This window comes from Oryctolagus cuniculus, chromosome 10, assembly GCF_964237555.1.
Source record: "Oryctolagus cuniculus chromosome 10, mOryCun1.1, whole genome shotgun sequence".
In the NCBI taxonomy this organism is placed as follows: Eukaryota; Metazoa; Chordata; class Mammalia; order Lagomorpha; family Leporidae; genus Oryctolagus; species Oryctolagus cuniculus.
In genome coordinates this window covers 105,113,206-105,126,449 of record NC_091441.1, presented here as the reverse complement: position 1 = coordinate 105,126,449, position 13,244 = coordinate 105,113,206, and the positions used below count along the sequence as shown (strand labels likewise).

The window sequence follows — 13,244 nt, the reverse complement described above, 5'->3', positions numbered from 1 at the left end:
GCTGCAAGGTGTCTTTTTTTTTTTTTTTAGATTTATTTATTTATTTGAAAGGCAGAGTTACACAGAGAGAGAGGAGAGGCAGAGAGAGAGAGAAAGAGAGAGTGAGGGAGAGGTCTTCTATCCGATGGTTCACTCCCCAGTTGGTCACAACAGCTGGAGCTGCACCAATCTGAAGACAGGAGCCAGGAGCTTCTTCCGGGACTCCCACGTGGATGCAGGGGCTCAAGAAGTTGGGCCATCTTCCACTGCTTTCCCACGCCATAGCAGAGAGCTGGATCAGAAGTGGAGCAGCTGGGTCTCGAACTGGCGCCCGTATAGGATGCTGGTGCTTCAGGCCAGGGCGTTAACCCGCTGCACCACAGTGCCGGCCCCATACGGTGTCTTCTGCTGTCACCATTCTGCTCTTGTGTTCAGGAACTGCCATCCTGCTCACGTGCCAACCTGATGGTGAGATACAACCCGAGCTGTGCCAACAGGATCTAGGTACCCAGTGCTCCTGACTTTGTGCCCCTGATGCACAGATAAGACAGAATGAGGTATGCCTAGAAAGGGATGCCCAGCAGAGCCTGTCCCCGGTGTTGGTGGGTTTGTGTGTGCATCTGTCTGGGAAGTCTGTGTGTTGCTGTGTGGGTTATACAGGTATGGAGGGCAAGATGTACTTGCCACTACTATGCAGGTGTGTGTGGATCTGCTCTGAGTGTGTCACTCCGTCCACAAGAGGCTGGCTCTGTGCTGAGGGTTTTTGATTTGTTCCTTTGTGTACCTGTGGAAAACATAGAGGAATAATAAGTAGTGCTCTGAAGTCTGTGCCCAGAGAGGAGAGAAGGGAGTGGCTGGAGGTACCTGCTGTTCCCTCTCACCATCTTAGCTGCCAAATCCTGCAGCTCATCTGTTTCCACAGCCAGGCCAATGCAGATCCTCCCCATCCCTGCCTGCATCCTATCTCCGTGCTGGGCCTTGGTCCTGCCTGAACTCAGAATTCTCCTGAGGCAAAAGGCTCTGAGGCTAGGTGTGTGGCTGGATGTGATCTGTATGCGAGGAGAGGCAAACAGAGAGCTTGACCCAGAGGAAACCGCAGAAATGGTTTTGTCTTTGAGCCAGGCTGCTGTCCACCTTCAGCTCAGTCAAGCATGCTGTGAGTGTTCCCAGCCATTACCCACACTGCAGAAATACCTCTTTTCTTTCCCAAGTGCACTCCTGATCTTGCTTCATTATAAGCTATCCTCAGAGGGAACGCATTTCGCTGGCTTTCCTCCGAGGTGTGTAAGGAGGGTGTAAGAGGTAGAAACTCTGTGATGTGGAAACAAGCACTTGGTGGGCAGAAGTGCTGGGTCAGGGCAGGCAGGGACTAGATACATCCATGGAGGTCTTAGTCTTCCCAATGCACTGAGGCCTCCGCCTGGGCCGTCTCCAGCAGTCCATAGGCAGGGTGCATAAGGCCACCGGTCCCATGGCTTCTCCCCTACCCTGCTGGAAGGTGGGCAATGGACTCTGCCTGCGTACTCCAGTCCTGGGGTGCTCCTTGCTTGCTGTTGTGATGATGTGGCTGTGGGATGGTACACTTTGGTCACATCGCACCTGACCCACCAAGGCTTCCCTTGGTCCCAAGCATAACCTATGGGCTCTCAAGCAGATCCCCGGGCCCATGAAGTTCCTTGGAGATCTGCACATGGTCCTCTCTTTAGTTCCTGATTCAGGGAGTTCAGGCCTTCAGTCCTGCCCTCTCCTATCCACAGGCCAGGCTGCTGTTTCACAATCCCCTGAGTTGGAGGAAGAGGAGAGGGCATTGTAAAATAGGTTTGGGAAGGCCATGGAGGCGTGTGAAGGCCCTGGCTCCTTCCCCTGCACCCAGTGGACCAGGCATGGGGCTTAGCTGTGTGGAGGGGGTCATTGATTACTTCTGTAGGAATGGCTCCCCTACTTTCCCACCTCCTTCTCCTTCTGTGCTCTCTGTTTGGCTCTTCTCCTGGGTTCCTGGCTCCTGGGATGGGCTATTCTAACTTCTCCTAATCTGGCAGGGCCTGAGCAGGCTCAATGCAGACAGCATCACTCGAGGGTGGCTAAACCCAAAGAAAGGCAGGCACCACCCAGGACCACACAGCTAGTTGGAATAGACTCCTGGGCCCAGCAAAACTCCAGGCAGCACAGACAGCCTTGGGAGAAAGGAAGGGCTTGGCCAGACATGCGAGATGGAGTGGCAGAGAGAAATCCCATGGGTAGTCCTCGCTGGGGGTCCATGCTGGCTGGGCCTGCCTCTTCCAGGACCTCCTCCCCAACTGCCAGAGTCATTCCCCAGCCAGGACCTCAGCATCTGCCAGCTGTGGCACCAGCACCCCTTTCGCCTCTCTGGGTCAGACAGTGGGGATCATCTCCATTCACAGCCAGGAAGCTGAGGCTGGGAGGCCTTGGAAACGAATTGCAGTAAATTAGCCAAGACTAGAAGTCAGATTTCTAGAATTGAATCCACATTTACGGAGCTGGAGATCGAGGTAGCACACTCTCGTGGACTTCAGTCTTGGGCAGGGGGCAGGAGGAAGAAACAGGACAGAGAAACAACACCTGACAGATGTGCCGTGATACCAGCGGTGCTGGGGCCCCAAGGGGAGTGAGGCCATTTCTGTCAGAGGATGGGACAGGCAAAATCCAGGAAGGCGTCCAGGCATAGCTGGCACCAGGGTTGGAAGTAGAAGCAGCACCTCCACTTTAGGGATGGTTTCAATGGAGAATGTGCACAAAGTTCAACTGCACTAGCCTGGGAGATTTGGGGACAAACTGACCAAAGTAAATGTCATATACGTGAAAGCACTGGGGAGCCAGGAAAGTAAAAGTGACAATCAGAGGTGGTTTTTTTGTTTTTTTTTTTTTTTTGGATTTATTTATTTATTTGAAAGGCAGAGTTACAGAGAGTTAGAGGCAGAGAGACAGAAAGGTCTTCCATCCGCTGGTTCACTCCCTGAATGGCCACAATGGCCAGAGCTGACCTGATCCAAAGCCAGGAGCCAGGAGCTTCTTCCAGGTCTCCCACATGGGTGCAGGGGCCCAAGGACTTGGGCCATATTCTACTGCTTTCCCAGGCCAGGATCAGAAGTGGAGCAGCCGGGACTCGAACTGGCGCCCACGTGGCACTGCAGGTGGCGGCTTTACCCAGCTACACCATAGCGCTGGCCCCTCAGAGATGATTTTGGACAAAGGCCTTTGGTGCCAGGGTACACAGAGCACAAGTGTAGAGGGCGATGCAGAGGGCAGAGGTTGCAGGGGTGAGAAGGGCAACGGGAGTGGGGAAAGAGGACACATTTCATGGGCCTCCCAGAGGGCTGAGCTGATAGGAGTGGGGACTGAGCTGATAGGTGAGTGTGTCTCTGATTGGGGGATGGAACTGACCTGAACAGAAAGAGATAAGGAAACCAGGAACAGGGCTGGCTCAGGGTAGCACCTAGGGGAGAGTGGCTGAATTCTGTGTGGGCTATCAGAGACGTGAGACTCTCCTGGGGGCACTGGGGATGTGATGGGAGAAGGCGCTGAGCTCAGCTGTGGTTGCAGAAACCACCCCCAGGCCAAGGTGCAGAGAGAGGAGAGGAGGACGTTATGTAATATAGACCGTGCTCTCCAGTACTAAGGGGCGCCTGGAAGGTGCTCACTGTAGCAAGGATAAAGTACACAGCAGGTTTGGAAAGGAGGGATGTAAAACTACTGTGTCAAAGATGTGTTGGATATTGACCACATGTCCAAAGGTAACTGTTTTGTTTGAGGTAAAATATATTATAGAAATGAATTCCAAACAGTTTCTTTTGGCTTTTTTTTTTTAATGGATTTACTAGAAAATGGAAAAAGTACAACCCAGGGCTCCCTTCGGATTCCTATGGGCTGACGCTGTGCTAGAATGTGAGTTCCAGAGGCAGAGGAATAAAGGCTGGGGGCAAAATTAAAAAGGTGTAGGAGGGTGGACCCCAGCATCTGCCCGATGCCAAGTCACAGGTACCGGTGTGTGCACTTGCAGCCCTTGGAAGCAGCCGTCATCGCCCAGGCTGGGTTCCCACCAGTATGATCACTTCCCTGGGCGTCTCCTCTTGTGGGAGAGAGGGCTCTGCAGAACCCAGAGGGAGAGATGGTGGTTTTTTTTTTTTTTTAATTTTTTTTTGACAGGCAGAGTGGACAGTGAGAGAGAGAGACAGAGAGAAAGGTCTTCCTTTGCCGTTGGTTCACCCTCCAATGGCCGCCGTGGCCTGCGCGCTGCAGCCAGCACACCGCGCTGATCCGAAGGCTGGAACCAGGTACTTATCCTGGTCTCCCATGGGGTGCAGGGCCCAAGGACTTGGGCCATCCTCCACTGCACTCCCTGGCCACAGCAGAGAGCTGGCCTGGAAGAGGGGCAACCGGGACAGAACCCGGCGCCCCGAGCGGGACTAGAACCCGGTGTGCCAGCACTGCAAGGCAGAGGATTAGCCTAGTGAGCCGCGGCGCCGGCCAAGATGGTGTTTTAAAGAGAGAATGACCACCCAGGGGATGGCTGGGGGGCCCGACAGCCAGGAGGACAAGCAGGACAGAAGCGCGAGGGGTTGCCACAGATCCCGAGGGAGGCGGAAGGTGGTCCGTGGGGCCTGGAGCTCCTCTGGCCAGGCTCATGGCTGGCTTGGCCACGCTCACTCCAGAGGCTTCAGGCGGTAGCGGATTCGCACATCGTGGGTGGGCTGCATGGTGCCAAAGCCCCAGCGCCGAGGGTCAATAGGTGGCACAGGTGTGTTAGGATCCACCAGTTCCAGGTCAAAGTACTGCACCATGAGCAGGACAAAGAGCTTCATCTCGCTGAGCGCAAAGAACCTCCCCGGGCAGATGGAGACGCCCGAGCCCCAGGGCATGGTGTAGTGATGGATCTTCTGGCCTGCCTTGTAGAAGTCTACTTTTCTGCTGCCATTGGGGTTGAGGAATCGGTCATACTTGAAGGTGGTGGGCTCGGGGTGGATGTCAGGGTCCATGTGCACTGAGAGGTAGGGGAAGAGGGTCACGATGTCCCCCTGGCGGAGCAGACACTCCTGCCCACTGGCCATCTTCAGGAGGATGTCTTTCTGTACCACCCTGTAGAGCGTGGGGGCAGCCCCCAGCCGCAGCGTCTCCTCCATCACGCTGTCCAGCACCGGGATGTGTTGCAAGGCACTGAGCTGGACGGTGAAGGACTGCTTGGCTTCCAGCCTAGGCTCACCCAGCACCCGGGTGGCCTCCTCCTTCACGGCCCGCATGGCTTCCGGATGCTTCAGGAGGTAAATGAGAGCCCAGAAGGAGGCCGGTCCTGTGTTCCCCTGGGAGGCCCAGAGCATCATGAAGTTGAACTTGTCCTGCATAGCTGGGGCTACCCCTTGCTCACTGAGATACTGAAGCATGTGGCCTATCCAATTGCTCATGCCATCCTTCTCCGGGTTGTGTTTCACAGACAGCAGCTCGTGGAAGAGCTGCTGGAGCCGGCCCACTTCTCGCCACTCCCGGGGCCCCAGCAAGGAGTAGACAAACCTGGGGAAGAGTAGGTCGAACCTGCGGAACTTGATGAATATCTCCTCGGCCTGGAGCAAGTCCTGCCTCTTGTCGCTGGTGTGACCGAACAAACTCAGGTAGCCAGCCTTGAACATGACACCGTAGCAGAAGTGAAAGAGGCCATCCTCGTGCCAGCGGCTGGCATCCGGGCTCCTGCCTTCAGGCCCCAGCATCACCAGTGACAGGCTGTCCAGCATGGCCTTATTGAGCTCCTCCAAGCCATGTCCCATCAGGTGCTTGGTGCTGGCCAAGTGTATCATCCGGTGGTCCCCTTCTATCGACTGGTATCCAAACACCTTCAGCACCAGGCCCTTTGCGTACTCCACAAAGTCGAGTTTTCTCTGCCCATCCTTGAGGATGGGGCCGAAGGAGAGGGGGTCCATGACAAAGGTGAAGTACTGGCCGCCCAGCTGCACTGTGAACACATCCCCATGCTTGGACCGCATGTGCTTCAGGAATTCCAGCATGTTCTTCCGGAAAGTCATGGCATGGCCCAGCCAGGGTATGCTGCCCTTGTCCAGAGGAGGCTCCTGGGGTCTGCGCTGCCGAAGCAGCCCTGGTAAGCACAGCCACCCAACCATGACCATGAGCAGGGCCCCTAGCAGTCCCCAGAGCACCATGGCTATGCTCCCACGGGTTATGCTCAGGACAGGCTCTTGTTCTCTGGGTGCCCAAATAGCTGTGCGGAGGCTTTGAAAGGTCCAGGAGAGGAAGGAGTGTCTACCTGGAACCTGCTCTGTCACTGCAAGTTATGGTAAATAATACCTGGGAGGCAGTGCTCAGACTGAACACGTGACCGAGCTTGGTCAAGTGTGCTTACTGCTAACCGGTTTCCCAAGTGCTCCAACCTTTTCAGACTTGGTCTTGGAACCTCTCGCAAAACATTCCTGGCGCTCCCTCCTCTGACCCCTGGACCTTTATTGACTCATGCATTCATTTCTCTGCCAGCTCTTTCAGTTGAAATGCACCGGGCCCTCACAAAGGTTCACATCCACCCCTTCCTCATTTTAAAAAGGCTCAGCTAGGGGTGGACATTCGGTCCTGCTGCACAGACGAGGCTTGGGATGCCTGCCTCCCTTATCAGAGTGCAGGTGTTCGAGCCCCAGGTCCAACCTCAACTCAAGCTTTCTGCTGACATGCTCCCTGAGAGGCAGTAGGTCATGGCTCAAGCAGCGGGGTCCCTGCCACCCACTAGGAGACCGGAATTGGATTCTGGGCTCCTGGCTTCAGCCTTGCCCAGTCCCAGCTGTTTGGGACATTGGGGAAGTGAATCAGCTGATGAGAGCTTTCTGTCTCTCTGCTTTTTGAATAAAAATAAGTAAATAAATAAAAATAAAAGACTCAGCTAAAGCCCCATATTGGGTTGGCCTCCCTGGTCAAGTTACTTAACCTCATTGTGCCTCCATTCCTGTATCTGTGAAATGGGGATAGTTAGAGTGACTCATAGATGCCGTTATGAAGCAAAAAGAGTTAAGACATGGAAAGTACTTAGAATGGCGCTTGGCTCAGGTCAGCACTCCAGATGTGTCAGTTTATATCCTAAAGTCTTTTCTGGTCCTTGCACTCTGGTCCCTGGTCCCATGCAGCCTTGTCACATCTCCTCATCGCGTCCCAAATGCTTCTTTCCTCTGGGGTCTCAAAGATGCCTGCAGAGGCAGTGGGGCCCTGTCAGAGTCAACCCTGCTCTTAGCTCTGCATACGCAAGGACAAGCGAAGAACGAACGTGTGCCTTTCCACAGTGTCTTAACCCGAAGCCGAGAGGCACCCATGCCTGGGCCTTAGGCCCTCTGAAGACTGAGCCCGTGCAGGGGTGCTGACTCCATCTGGGAGCACAGCATGAGTGAATCCAGCTGAGGGCCCGGTGCAGCTTCCCATTCAGAGAGCTCTCACCCGGAGGCCCCCACCCCCACACCCCCTGCCGTGGGCCGGCACACTTCTGTAACAAGAAGGCAGAATCCTTCTTGTTAGAGAACCTATAGGGACCTCAAGTGAGGTCTAGGCTGCAGGCTTAGTGGGGACTTTGTCTGACAGCTGCCTGGTGCGGGACTTTCAGGTAAGCTAGCCACTGAGTGGGAGACTTCCCTGGTAATGGGCCAGGCCAGGCCCTTACCAGCAGGTTCAGCAAGTTCTTTGTTATTTAGTTACTGTTCCAAGAGGTGCGGTTCAGAGGCAATTCAGTTTGCTAAGTAATCCTCTTATCACTCTGTAACTCCCTAAGTACTTGAAAACCAGAACTTGGGTTCCTCAGAACAGATTCCAAAACTCCCTCCTGATTGAGCAAACTTTGCTTTGTGCAGTTCTACTGTAAGCAGGGAGCTGGGACTGTCCATATTCTGCCTCCAGGAAGCTCTCTCTGATTGCTCTGGGCAACCACAGCAAGTACTTAGCACCACCAGTTCTCCGTCTTGGAACTGTCAGAAACTGGCTGTGGGCCCAAGCCAAGGATCTGAACTTTGTCCTCTAGTGTTTTTTTTTCTCTTTCTTTTTAAGATTTATTTCATTATTTGAAAGGCACTTACACACAGAGGGCAAGAGAGGCAGGGGGGTGGGGTGGGGTGGCCTTCCAATTGGCCACAACGACCGGAGGGAGCTTCTTCCAGGTCTACCCACACAGGTGTAGGGGCCCATGAACTTAGGCCATCTTCTGCTGCTTTCCCAGGCCACGGCAGAGAGCTGAATCGGAAGTGGGGCAGCTGGGACTCGAACCGGCGACCAAACGGGATGCTGGCGCGGCAGGCAGTGGCTTTACCCACTACGCCACAGCACCGGCCCCGACCCCTAGTGTTAATGATTTAAGCTATTTCACATTTGTTCTCACCTTCATTCATTCACTCTCACTCATCCATTCATTCCTCTTTCCTGGGGCAGCGCCATCTATGCATGAAACTGCCAAGAGCCGGGAACGAGCTAGACGTCTCGGAGTTTATGGTCTAATCAAGATATTAAATCAGGGCCGGAGGTAGAGGATCGTTCCGCCAAGGAGGGCGGAGGTCTGAAGGGCCCTGGGGGGAGTCAGCAAGGACGCGGCGATCACGTGGTGAGTGGGCACGCGGCACCGAACCCCTTCCTCTCCCGCGGCCGGTCCAGCCCAGCTGTGTCCTGCCCCAGCCCACTGGGGCCACGAAGAGCTGCCCGGGTGAGAATACTGCCTATTCCTCGACCAGAGGCTGGCCGTTTCCCTCGAAAGTGACAGTCCCAGCGCTACCGCCTCTGGAGACCAGCGCTTCAGCGCCAGCACCTGGGCAGGGCTGAAGGCTGAGGGGAAGAAAGACCAACGACATGCAGAAGCGGCCTCCGGGCAGGCTAGAGAGGGTGCGGGCCCGGCTGCCGGAAAGGGAGTGACGCACTTCCGGCCCCGCAGCCCTTCGCGACGGCGTCACTGGGCACGCGCCGTGCGAGGGTGTGCGGTGGCGTCTGCGCAGTGTTCGCCTGGGCTCCCTCCCAGGAGAGGTGGGTGTGGGTCTCCGGCAGTGTCAGTGAGGGAGTGAGGGTCGCAGGCGAGGAGGAGGGTGCTGCCCGCTGCCCTCCCACCGCCGCTGTGCCCGAGAGCGCGCCGAGCCAAGTCACCACGTTGGCCCGTACTCACCCTTGGTTGTTTTCATCGCCTAAGCAGCGTTAAGCATTTTTGGGTGCCCCTGTTTTGCTCACCTCATCACACATTTCCAGTGGGCAGAGGGATGACCCCAGTGAGCCTCTGGTCCCGTCTGACGTGCGCTGTTCTGTATATGGCCCAGCATTTTGGGCACCCGGGCAGTGACTTGAAGATTCTGTGTGTCTGCCGTGGGTTCCCGAGTCCTGATGCACCCGCTCTTGCTGAGTTTTTTGTTTTCTCGAGGGGTTTATTTGCCCTTCCACCCTAACTGGATGATAGCGACCCACTGCGTCGTGGAGAAGGCGGGGGAGAACTGTCATCCTGCTTCTAGATCGGGTCGTCTTTGACCTTAGGTTTGGGTTTATTCGCGGCAGCTTTTCCTTCCTAGCTTTCTGTGTTCCTTCTCCCCCACCCCCAACCAAGGAAGAGAAGAGAATCCTTCCGTGCAGCGGAATTCTTGACAGCCTGGCTTGCAAGCTCGCTGTGTCCCCCATGCTGTGTCACGTATGCCAGGTGACAGTGACGCCAGCATAGGAGTTAGAAGGCAAACCGGGTCCTTCTGTCAGTTCTGTCACCGACTCTTGACACGATCCAGAACATTCTCACTATTCTGAGATGGCAAAGCAGGAGGCTGAATCTGAGGTTCTTGCCAACAGTGAGATGGTCTTATAAAGAGTTTGGGTGGCACATTCACTGTGGGACTAAGAGAGATGAGGGCAAAAGGATGGAGGGGTAGGGTGGGAACTGGAATGATCAGTTGACACTGAACTCCTAGCCTGGTCATGGTTATTACATGCCGGTCATTCCCCCTTGCCACCAAGACCATCACCTCATTTATTTATTGAGCTAAGTATTAGGCCAAATGCTTTCCATGCACTATGTAACCTAATCTTTGTATCAACCTGGGAATGTCAGGGAGCCCTAAGACCACCCCAAAATTCAGAAATTTCCTGGGAATTGCGTTACTCAGCATATGATTGTGGTCATGACAAAGATGGATTGCAGCTGTATAGTAAGGATGCATAACCAGGTCATAAGGGGAAAAAGAGTCTGTAGGAATTCATGTGCAGGTTTCCAAATGCTTTCCCCTTCCCACAAGGGCTCACGCAGAGCTCATTCTCCTAAAAGTGAAAATGCAGCAGCATATATGCCATGTTCTGCCCAGAAAAGCCCCTTAGAGAGCCAGTACCCCAGGTTTTATTGGAGGATTGGTCATGAAATTATCTTCTGTGTAGCACATATCAAAATTCCAGAATTCTGTTGCCAGCATTGTGGCGAGCAGGGTAAGCCACCACTTGCATCCCATATTGGAGTGCTGGTTTGAGTCCTAGCTAGTCTGCTTCCCATTGGCTTCTTGCTAATGCACCTATGAAGGCAGCAAAATAAGTGCAAGTACTTGGGTCCCTGCCTCAGTGTGGAGACCATGATGGAGTTCCCAGCTCTTGGCTTCTACCTGGCCCAGACCTGGCTGATGGAGCCATCTGTGAACCAGAGAATAGAAGGTTCATTCATATTCCCTCTCTCTCTCTCTCTCTCTCTCCCGCTCTCAAATAAACAAATATTAGAATATTCCAGACTTCTGGAAGGAAAGAAGATATTCACCATAAATCGTATTGTTTATACAAATAGTCAAGATATAATGAATTACCCTATTGGTTTAAGTGTTGACTGGTTCTACCCTGAGAGCCAAGTTCCCAGATACCTCCCAAAGGCCTACCTTGCAAGCAGGTGCTGTTTAGTTTGAGTCCTGCTGTGTTAATGCCTTCATGCATGCAACCTATGAAGCAGTAGTACTCTTGTTTCCTGGGGAGAAAATTAAGGGTTCAGGAAATTAATAACCTGACAGAATTGTGCTGCTAGCAAGTGGCAGACCGAGATTCTAACCAATCTGTACTGCAAGAGCTCTTCTCCATCCCTGGTGGCACCCTACCTGTCCTAGGGTATCCCTTAAGTCCTTTGCACTTCTTGCTATTTCTTCCTGAAATGTTCTTTCCCTATCTCTTCACAGGACTGGTTTCTTTTGATTGCTCAGTCCTCAACTCCTTCTTTCACTTTATTTTAAACGGCCCTCCTTGACTATCATGTGTAAAGTAACCTCTTAAGTTTATGGTTTCTCTAATGTGACATAGTCTCATGCCTTTGTTTATCATTTATTAAATCTGTCTGTCTCAGTAGTGTGCTTGTTGATTGGCACTCTAAGGAAAAATAGGCTTTGACAATTTCCATGTTTTAAACAGATTGTCCTTGTACCAAGCTACCAACCTAAGTTCACTTAATGAAGAGCTGGGATGAGATGTGTATCATCAGTTTACCTGAGGCAGTATGAGCACTGGTGCCAGAATCAGCCCCTTAAAGGTTTGTTTGCTGCTGTATATTCAAGACCTACCTAGCATGCTGGCCTGTGCACAGTAACTGCTCTATAGATATTTGTTGAGTGGAGAAGTGATTCTGTATTTTCTTATCTGATTACTGTTGTCAGCGTTCAGTCTTATTCTACAAATGAGAACATCAACACCTGGAGATGAGAGGAACTCTCTCTTGGCACATATTTGTTAAATATCAGAGCCAAAAATTGAATAGAGCCAATTTAAGATTGACTTCTAAGTGGGTCAGAGCATAATCAGGTAGAATACCTGTGAGTTCTGCAGCATGTATGCAAATAGAAACATGAAGATAATGGTTTGTGCTATAGGAGAAGTTTTTGGGTTGCAAAAGCTAAAAGCCATGTGATTTGGTAACCAAAACTAGGCTCCCTGTAAATCCAGGAGTTACAGGTTTTATAGGGGTGCCTTTTAGGGAATTATAGATAGTCCCTATATCATTTTGGGGAAGAGTTATGCATGTTCAATAGAGATACATATGCATGCCCACAAAATCATCATATATATTACCATAGCCCCATGTCTGGTTGGAGATGGAAATATAAGCATTATAATGAAGGTGGGTTGGGATTTCTGTGTGAAAATGTGAAGTGGAAGGCAGAACTGTGGCTTGTATGCAGACTTGTTAGGCTGGCTACAGCTGGATTGAGACTTGGAGTTTCTTGATAAGAGCTATATTAGTCACTGAGTCTCCGTCCAGTCAGTTACAGCTGGTATCAATCTGCAAGAGCAGCTGGTTATTCTCAACTGCGCTTGTATCAGGGTTGGATTATTTCCCTAATCGTGGTGGTGGTAGTAGTGGTCTGGCTGTTAAGAGGAACCTAAAATGGGAGAAATGGGGTGAGGGAAACAGTTGTAGTATACAGTTCCACAGTACGCTTCAAAGAATCAGTTATTGCAAGATTGCCACTTGCAAGGTTTTTATCTTAGCCACTATAGGGGACACAAGATGGATTTAAAAATCATCCTGCAAGGAGATCTCAAGCTATTGAGAAAAATGAAGTTGGTATTTATCTGTCCAATGCACAGTAGTAAAAGCAGTCCATCAAGTGCTGGTGGATTCTCACATTTGTGTCACATCCAGTTGGAGGAAAGGGAACAGAGTCAGGAAGGAGCTTATGGAAAATGAATCATTTGAGTTGGGCTAGTAAGGATATATGTGAATGGAAAGATTTATTTATTTATTCGAAAAGCATAGTGACAGAGGGAGAGACAGAGAGAGAGATGCCTTCCATCCACTGGTTCACTCCTTAAGTGCCTGCAAGATAAGATATTTCAGGCAAAGGAAGAGAAAGGCACCCAAAGAGCAGGTGGGAAATGCTTGAAGGGAGGAGTCCTGCTTGTCTGATCTATTCGTGCAGAAACAACTCAGGCAAATTGCAAGTCTAGAACTCTGAAGGATATGCAATCTGGGAAACAGCTTCAATTCACTCTCACACCAAGTCCTCGTGAAAGCATTAGAGCTTTGAGTACTTATTTAATATTCTAAAGTAGGTAGCCTTCTTGAGATGGTATCCAGAGCGTGGGGTGTGTAGGGCTATGCAAATTCCTGCTACCCTGAATGGCAAGAACTTTGCAAAGTACTTGGCTGGAGTACTGTGGCTAGAGTACCCAGTGCAGTTACTGTCACTCCCTTGCCCGCAAAGGAACGACGTTGCTCGCAGCTTATCGGTCTTCAGTAGACTTTTAATGAGAAAATAACAGCGACAGAGAAAGAATGGAGGGAGGAAGAGAGGAGATGAAAAAAA

At 52.0% G+C, this 13,244-nt stretch overlaps 2 protein-coding genes across 4 annotated transcripts in view; one reads left to right on the top strand and one right to left on the bottom strand.

The window, feature by feature from the left end:
* Positions 1–13,244, top strand: part of KRBOX1 (KRAB box domain containing 1) — a 65,115-nt gene that overhangs the window by 20,771 nt on the left and 31,100 nt on the right. The window contains exons 1-2 of one of the 3 annotated variants that reach the window (XM_051851846.2): positions 8,826–8,973; positions 11,353–11,470. The exons of 1 other annotated variant lie outside the window; for it this stretch is intronic. The gene's annotated coding sequence lies outside the window, so the exon portion shown is untranslated. Of the gene's footprint in view, positions 1–8,825; positions 8,974–11,352; positions 11,471–13,244 lie in introns of those variants that run through there. One more of the 3 variants, XM_051851847.2, reaches the window with a different exon arrangement.
* Positions 3,777–6,241, bottom strand: CYP8B1 (cytochrome P450 family 8 subfamily B member 1). Its single transcript, NM_001082622.1, is given in 1 exon segment — positions 3,777–6,241. A coding segment is annotated over 1 exon segment (1,503 nt). The 5' UTR covers positions 6,144–6,241; the 3' UTR covers positions 3,777–4,640.